This window comes from Micropterus dolomieu, linkage group LG08 (assembly GCF_021292245.1).
Source record: "Micropterus dolomieu isolate WLL.071019.BEF.003 ecotype Adirondacks linkage group LG08, ASM2129224v1, whole genome shotgun sequence".
Lineage (NCBI taxonomy): Eukaryota > Metazoa > Chordata > Actinopteri > Centrarchiformes > Centrarchidae > Micropterus > Micropterus dolomieu.
Window position 1 is genome coordinate 32,311,114 of NC_060157.1, and position 8,708 is coordinate 32,319,821.

The 8,708-nt window shown below is 39.8% G+C and overlaps 1 protein-coding gene across 1 annotated transcript in view; it reads right to left on the reverse strand.

Annotated features, from left to right (window-relative positions):
• foxp3b (forkhead box P3b) overlaps window positions 1–6,913 on the reverse strand; it is a 9,397-nt gene extending 2,484 nt beyond the window's left edge. Inside the window, exons 1-9 of the mRNA XM_046056114.1 lie at window positions 6,764–6,913; window positions 6,090–6,180; window positions 5,650–5,872; window positions 4,471–4,563; window positions 3,327–3,414; window positions 2,616–2,690; window positions 2,337–2,487; window positions 1,248–1,324; window positions 1,056–1,157 (exon numbers count right to left, since the gene is read on the reverse strand). Of these exons, the coding sequence (XP_045912070.1) occupies window positions 1,056–1,157; window positions 1,248–1,324; window positions 2,337–2,487; window positions 2,616–2,690; window positions 3,327–3,414; window positions 4,471–4,563; window positions 5,650–5,872; window positions 6,090–6,180; window positions 6,764–6,913 (1,050 nt within the window). The remainder of the gene's footprint in view (window positions 1–1,055; window positions 1,158–1,247; window positions 1,325–2,336; window positions 2,488–2,615; window positions 2,691–3,326; window positions 3,415–4,470; window positions 4,564–5,649; window positions 5,873–6,089; window positions 6,181–6,763) is intronic.
• Window positions 6,914–8,708: the final 1,795 nt, after the last annotated feature.

Consider the following 8,708-nt stretch of genomic DNA (forward strand, 5'->3'; position numbering starts at 1 on the left):
TGTAATTACAGACATCTTGAGTTAGAGCTTTGACTAGTCAAAATGTAATTACAGATATCTTGAGTTAGAGCTTTGACTAGTCAAAATGTAATTACAGATATGTGAAATTAGAGCTTTGACTAGTCAACATGTAATTACAGATATCTTGAGTTAGTGCTTTGACTAGTCAAAATGTAATTACAGATATCTTGAGTTAGAGCTTTGACTAGTCAACATGTAATTACAGACATCTTGAGTTAGAGCTTTGACTAGTCAAAATGTAATTACAGATATGTGAAATTAGAGCTTTGACTAGTCAACATGTAATTACAGATATCTTGAGTTAGAGCTTTGACTAGTCAACATGTAATTACAGATATCTTGAGTTAGAGCTTTGACTAGTCAAAATGTAATTACAGACATCTTGAGTTAGAGCTTTGACTAGTCAAAATGTAATTACAGGCATCTTGAGTTAGAGCTTTGACTAGTCAAAATGTAATTACAGATATGTGAAATTAGAGCTTTGACTAGTCAACATGTAATTACAGATATCTTGAGTTAGAGCTTTGACTAGTCAAAATGTAATTACAGACATCTTGAGTTAGAGCTTTGACTAGTCAAAATGTAATTACAGATATGTGAAATTAGAGCTTTGACTAGTCAAAATGTAATTACAGATATGTCAAATTAGAGCTTTGACTAGTCAACATGTAATTACAGATATCTCGAGTTAGAGCTTTGACTAGTCAACATGTAATTACAGATATCTCGAGTTAGAGCTTTGACTAGTCAAAATGTAATTACAGATATCCTGACTTTGAGTTTTAACTAGTCAGCATGTAATGCAGCCGTCAATGAGCTCAACACATACACACACACTCTTCTTGATGAAATACATGTTGCAAATGATATCGGTGATTCTACCTGAGGAAGATTCAAGAATAATTTTTTGACTACTCGCAACTGTGCAATTTTTTTACATGGTGTTAAATATTATAATCCTATGAAGAAGCCATGCAGGTGAAACAGTGTGATGCCTATCATTTCTGCAGGTATCAGAGTGAACATGTTCAAACCTTCCAGGTAGCAGTGTTGTGTCTGAAATAGAAGAACATGGTCGTGAACCAGTTGTAAATCTCGTTCAGAGTGCGTTGTTTGTCTGGAGACTCCAGGATGGACTGTTAGACAACACACAGAGACAAGTTTTGAACAACTTCACAAACAAGTCAAAACAAGTCTTCTGTTAGTGTCTTTCCACAGAAACTCACCCATCTTATCAGGTAGGCGTAGGTGTACGGAGGCCGGATGTTGTTGTATTTGTAACATTCGATACTGGGGACCAAATCTGCACAACAATGAGGACACGTCATCAGGTCATGGCTTCAAACACACGTGATTAGGACATTGTTATGTGGTGACTCAGCTGTAAATACCACAATGCGTTGGGGAGTGATAATATATACAACTGCACAGCGTTCAGTCACGGTCACACTATTACACAAAACCTACTCCTATTAAAAGACTGAGATTACAGATTATTTGATCACTGCACAAATCCTGAGTCCTTCATACCCCAATAGAAGTAATCAGAACCTTTTTTTAATCTCACAGATTTAATTTAGCATTTTGATTCTATTACAAATGTCCAAATGGGTGCAGTGTTTGGGATTATTGTTTTATGAATGAAAGGTTTGGCAGTCAATATGATTCTCAAATAATATGATTAAGTGATTTAGTGGAGATCTTGCAAACAGCATATTAAAAAACAAAATAACTTTCATGTTACAATAAAAAAAGTAAGAGATGGTTTAGTTTATTTTTTTGTATAATTTATAGTATCCGATAAATTAGGTCAGAGTGAAGCTGAAAGTTATGGACCCTTCAAAGTCCTGAGTGTTGTTTCATTTTTTAATTTTATCTTGCTCTGACATTAATGAGCAGCAGGACTTTCTTTCCACGCTCATCCCTCTCAGTTTTAAGCCGTTTGTATTCTTTTACTGGCTAATTTAATCTACTAATCTCATGTCAGATCCTCATTTGTCTAAAAGACAGTAAATAAACACAAAACTGTGATGATGCTAGTGAGCAATTAGCCGTAGCACATTAGAAAGCTCTATTTTGGGTGGTGATGGCGCAATGGATAAGACACATGCCTTTGGTGTGAGAGACCCGAGTTCAATCCCCCACTGTGACCTGTCCACCAATGTGTCCCTGAGCAAGACACTTAACCCCTAGTTGCTCCAGAGGCATACAACCTCTTACATATATAGCAATTGTAAGTCGCTTTGGATAAAAGCGTCAGCTAAATGGATAAATGTATTTTTATCATCAATAGCCGTCCAGAGGAGCCATGTTACCTGGCAGAAGGTGGGCAGAGCCAGCAGCTCTGTAGCCATGTTGGGACAGCTCCTCCAGATGTTTAATGCCCCACTGCTGCACTCTGTCGCCATCTACTGGAGGCTTCGGCAGGAACAGAGGAAGGCTGTACGGCCACTCAGATGCTGCCTTCTGTGTCAGTGATGGATGAGCAGGGAGAAAATCACCTGAGGTTCTAAAGTCTTCTGAAAACTCTTCAATCTACAAATCAATCTTTCAATCAAGCAAATGACAGAGACAGAGCAAGTGGAGCAACATACCAAATCAGGGCACTTGTGTTCAGAGAGGTGAAGATGAAGCTGCATCGCAATGAGTTTCTGTTTTTCCAGTATAAGCTGAAAAAAGAAATGTTTGAATTTACATCAAAGTGTGCTTAAGTGGTTTCACGAGTCAAGACCTGCAGAGAGTCTGTTAGTCATTAGTTAAAGTGTCCTCAGATCAACAGTTGTTTAGGGTTAGGGTAACAACTTCACAGTGTCTCCTGCTGGCACTGATGTAAGAACATACATTATTATATTTTAAACTGTATCAACCATGCAAACAAGTATCACTACTGCCATTTCTGTCTTCATACTCACAATTCAGCAGGCGCTTTGTTGCTTCCTCTACCAGAGACAATGAAATACAATCCAGGAAGTCCTGCTGTTACTATATAATAAATCCACCAGTCTTAGCACTGGATGAGTTCACTGGTTACGCCTGTTTCCTCTGATCCAGGATTCTACAACTTTTAAAATATGTTTACAGTTCTTACCTTTAGCCTTGAAGATCAACACTGTGTCGCCAGACTGAGTTATTCGGATAAATGAGAGGACTGACTCAAACTGAACGCTGCTTTATTTGCTTTCATGACTATGGTTTCTTACTTAAAGGGCGTATACACGGTAACTGAGGCGTTACAAGACTTGATCAATTGTGTGAAGAGAATTCATGGTGTAGTGGTAGACATTCTAGGTTTCTTTAGTTCCCACCTGACTCTCCATGCACTGAACAATATCTTGTTGGACCCTCCACTGAGCAATGCTTCGGTCACCATGACTGTGCTCAGAATGGAGATGCCTACAGGACAAAATAGGACAAGGTTAGTAGGCCAAAGTTTTTAGGAAAAAAACACTTTGCCATGAAACTCACGATCAGATGAGAAGTTCTAGTCTGTTTGTGCCCAGAAGACACAGACTCCCTTTCCCCACAGAGTAGTGTGTCTCCTTACCATAACCAGAACTAGTCATCTCTGTGATGCCTAACCATAACCTGATATTAAATTAAGTGATATCTTAACATGTATTTGAAGGTACGACAGGACTGGGACATGTTTAACCTTAAATGTACAGATGTTCTTTCAAACATTACTAAAACTACTTCCACGTTTAAAGAAGAATGTTGGGGTAACTATATGAGGCATCAGTTCTAACTTCTCTTGGGACCACTACCACTGTCAAAGCTGATATCTTAATGAAATAAACTAAACAAACTACTGTACATTCAAGAGTGACTTGGTCTCATTCATGGTGGAGCACTGACAGAGATCAAACTTGGCAACCAAGGTTGATGCCACTGGCTATTGTTGGCAATACCAGTTGATAACAACAAATTATGCGGTATTTTGCACATACCAACAACGTAGCAACATGTCGACAGATATAGGTTGGACTGGACTGTATTTAATGAGACACAAATAACACATAAGTGCAATAAACAGTAGATTACTGGAGCTTTCACTACTGTTGATTCTGGGAGCAGCCATCTTGGATTTTGAGGTCGGGGTTGGTGAGGTTCTCCCAACTACTATACATATAAGAGTCGGAAAGTAAAAAATTAAGGGGGCGTTCCTGTTTAAAATTTCCGACTTTCCATGTCAAATGGAACGCACCATTAGCAGAAACGCTGAGAGCAGGGGGGAGAGGGTTAGCTCCATTACAGTACCTAAGATGTTATGGTGCTGCACTCTGTCCATCTGCTCATTTGACTCTGGGTAAATTCTTTTAAAGAGGTAATAATGTAACATTACTGATCTCAACTTAAGAGTGGTGCATCAGTAATCTCTAGCTCTTCAAGGTTGAACATAACTACAGCACTATAATGGCAAGTGAACACAGTATTCAGCAGTGTACTTACTTTAGGAAGCTAGGGAAATCTTCAGATGCTGCTTCACAGCCAGGCCAGCGGCAGAGGCCACTCACAAACAGAGCACTGGTGCCCTCAGGGATGCTGGAGGGAACAGGAATGTCTCAGTGATATCAGTGATGTGACTGAAAGTGCTTTCAGACACAAAGTTCACAAATTAAAGGTTATGTTTGAGGCCATGGTGTGCTGTCCCCTAGGCTGAGACTAACTAAAGTGCTAAAGTTTCTCCTTGTAAAACACTAGTTGTAATAAATCATAGCTTTCCTTTCACCATTAGAGGTGGCAGATCAGGAAATAGTCATATGTGTAATTTTTGTGACAGAACATGCACATCCAGGGGGAGCTCGGAGTAGAACCACTGTTCCTTCAGACAAGTCACCTCCTAGAAGCCTCCCTGTGGAGATGTTCCCGGCCTTATACATGTTGTCTAGTCCTGAAAGCCCTCTGCATCACCCAGGAGGAGCTGGAGGATGCATACGGTCTAGGCAGCCCATTTGTTCCCTGGCCAGGTGGGATATGTGATCTCTCCGATGTTCTGGGTCTGTCATGGGGCCTCCTACAAGTTGGACGTGCTTGGAGAACCTGCACAGGGAGGCTTCCAGGAGGCAGCTCAACTGTTCTTCTGGATGTCCAAGCTTCCCTTCCTGTCTCTAATTGTGAGCAGAGCCACTCTGTGAGGGAAATTCATTTTATTGCTTGTATCTGTGATCTAACTGTTTGGTAAGTATTCAAAGCTCGTGATCATAGATGGGGGTTAGAATGTAGATCGAGAACGACACTGAGAGATACAAAGATAATTGAACTGCTTCACTTGAAGCACAATTCATACAGTTGCTCCTCTCTGACACCACAGTGCCACCTTCACCCGTCACCTGAATCCTGAGGTCACCAAACTGGACACTCTTTGCTGCACCTTGAGAGTTTGTCCTTGAACACACAATCAGTAAGGCACAACTGTGGTGGGTCTCCTGATGCCCAGCCCACACCAGATACCCCAGTGGAAATGGTCATATCCAGCTGGTCTACTGTCCCACGACCAGAACTGAATGTGCATTCATGTAACCTTATTTTTAGCCAACCCATTAATAAGACAGCAAACGATCTTGCTATCTTATGATGCATTGAGTCATTTGCTAAATATGTCATTCAGTGTAAATGTGTGAAGGTCACCTGTCATGAAGCCTGGTCTCAATGGAGCTCTGCTTTGGCCTGTCTCTCCTTAAGGGGAAGAAGAGGTGGCTTTGCCTGGTAGAGGAGCCCATGTGTGGTGAAGAGGACTGGGGAAGACGGCCCGTATCCACCTCTTCCTTGCAAACGGAGACGGCAGCACTGCTATCTGGATGTACTAGGGGAAGAAAGCGCTGATGTAGGCCTTTGATCTGCTGATGATCTGCTGCATAGACAGGTAGTGAATGTTCTTAAAATTCTGATTCAGTTCATTTATTCAGTTAAGAAAACATCAAGCACCAATGCGGTATATTAAGGCTAACATTGTTTGTGCACGCTGGAAGAGCTTGAAGTATGCCTAAAAATGTCAACACATAAAAAGATTGTCATGTAGATAGGTGGTGTTGTTGGTGTGCAGCTGGGGACAGCTGGGGTTTGCATACCGTGTTGTCTCCTGGAAGCTGTTTGGGAAACTTGACGCAGCACCGATGGCCTCTGCTGCTTCTGCCTAATGCCTTCCATAGAGCCCCAACACTGGGGGGAGAAAACACAATGTCAACTACAGATGGTGGGACAAATTAAAATGACTCTGGAACTCGTAAGAGAACATTTTTATCCTCAACCTCTCCTGCTTTTTCAGGTTTGTTCACATGAATGCTCAAAGTTAGATTCAACAATGTGTCCTAACTACACCAACGTGTCAGAAATGGCTCGTTTCAGCCTGATGAACACCAGCTGTTCATGAGGAGTTGCACGTTCATGACATGTGATCATTTCCATAGTTGATGCCCCTAAAATGACCATGTAAGGCTGCCTGTACTGCTCTGTTTGTGGTTATATTCATCCATTTCAATCAGAAAATCTAAGACATGATGATGATGATCTGGTAGGCATTAAGTTCTTCTTAGTTATATACTATACTGTATGTACTGTAAAATTACCATTAGACTTATTAGAGCTCTACAATGACATCCAGCTAGAACATTAGTTGATCATTTATTAATTAATAATATTAACAATATATTATATTGAGACTGTGAACACTGTCTGTGTTTAGGAAGTGGTTACGTTTGTTCCAGCCACTTCCAGTTCCTGTATGATGTAATTTGTTGCAGACCTGACGTCCTGTGGCGGGCGGTGACACCACGTCCCTAGTGTAAGGAGGAGGAGGTGGAGGAGGAGGAGGAGGTGGCTGTTTGATCCTGTCACGTTGTGGCTGAATTTGGTCCTCTTCACATCTCACAATCTCACCGGATGTTTCTGGCATCTCTGCAGTGACAGGAGACCCATTAACACTTCACTGTTATAGTGATACATAATACTACCTTTCATGTACAATACAACACATTTTAAAATGAACAAAACTAACACTCACAGTAAGCTGCTTCATAACATAATGTTGTGTAAAAGTTTCCTTTTTCTTGTTTTTTGTTTTGCAAATTTATTAATTATTTCACCCAAACCTAATAATTCAATAAAACAAGTACTTGAAATGTTTTTTAGTAAAATAAATACATGACCATTCATAACTTCCCATTGTTCCTAATGTTAGTAAGTTGTTAATATGATGTTAATAACTTGTTAATTTGTTAATTTTTTAATATGATGTTAATAAGTTGTTAATTTGTTTAGTTGTTAATATGATGTTAATATAATGTTAATATGATGTTAATAAGTTGTTAATTTGTTTAGTTGTTAATATGATGTTAATAAGTTGTTAATTTGTTAACAACTGCTCTGAACTGCTTGAAAACAGCTTGTTTGTAGTCCAACCGTTCCACTTTCATCCCTGTGTCGAAACATGGATGAAAGCAAAATGTGCGTCATAGCGCTCTCCGAGCAGCTAGTCCGAGCTGCAGCACACACTTCTCCTCTCCCTAGCTAGCCAAACACTAGCTACCCTCCAGGCAGTCAGTGGACATAAAGTTGTTACTGTGATGTAGAGACAGAGCTCAGTTTAAACTTTATGGTTACAAATTAATAACTCACCACTCTGAAACTCTTGCTGGTAAGGGGAACATATACAGCTGAACTGAAGCCGTGTTTACCGGCTTCTCACAACCCGCCTTTCTCTGCTTCTGATTGGCTAGTAGTCCTTAACAAAGAACTGTGCACGTGCAACTCTCAACAAAGATCATGTAGAAGCAAGATTTATCACTCCATAGCTAAAACGAAGCTTTCAACACACAGTGTGAAAAGAGGAGCTGCAGCAATGTGCAGTATGACAAAAATATGGTGCTTTTCAAAAATGAAACCATGTAAACCTGTTCTGGTACAATCCCTAAATAAAATGATGAACCTGAAAATGAGCATAATATGACCTCTTTAAGTTGTTAATATGATGTTAATAAGTTGTAAATACATTCTTTATTTAAGTTGTAAATACATTCTTTATTTAAGTTGTTAATATGATGTTAATAAGTTGTAAATACGTTGTTAATTTAAGTTGTTAATATGATGTTAATAAGTTGTAAATACATTCTTTATTTAAGTTGTTAATATGATGTTAATAAGTTGTAAATACGTTGTTAATTTAAGTTGTTAATATGATGTTAATAAGTTGTTAATTTGTTAACAACTGCTCTGAACTGCTTGAAAACAGCTCGTTTGTAGTCCAGCCATTCCCCTTTCATCCCTGTGACAACACATGGATGAAAGCAAAATGCGCGTCATAATGCTCTCCAAGCAGCTAGTCCGACACGCCCTCAAAAACAACAGTGGAAAAACATTGAGCTGCAGCACACACCTACTCTCCCTTCCAAACACTACCCTCCAGGCAGTCAATGGAAAGAAAGTTGTTGCTGTGATGTAGAGACAGAGCTCAGTTAAAACTTTATGGCTGAAAGATACTTTTGTTACAAATGAATAACTGACAACTCTTGCTGATAAGGGGAACATATACAGCTGAACCAAAGCTGTGTTTACCATTGACTGTAAATAAAAATGCACGTAGTGTCTGTGACTTCACCCGTTGGTTTTTGAAGAGCCGTTTTGAAGCTCAAAATTGGCGGAGGTGGTCTGCACCACCTTGGCAGTGCGTCACCGTGCGTCACTCCCGCATA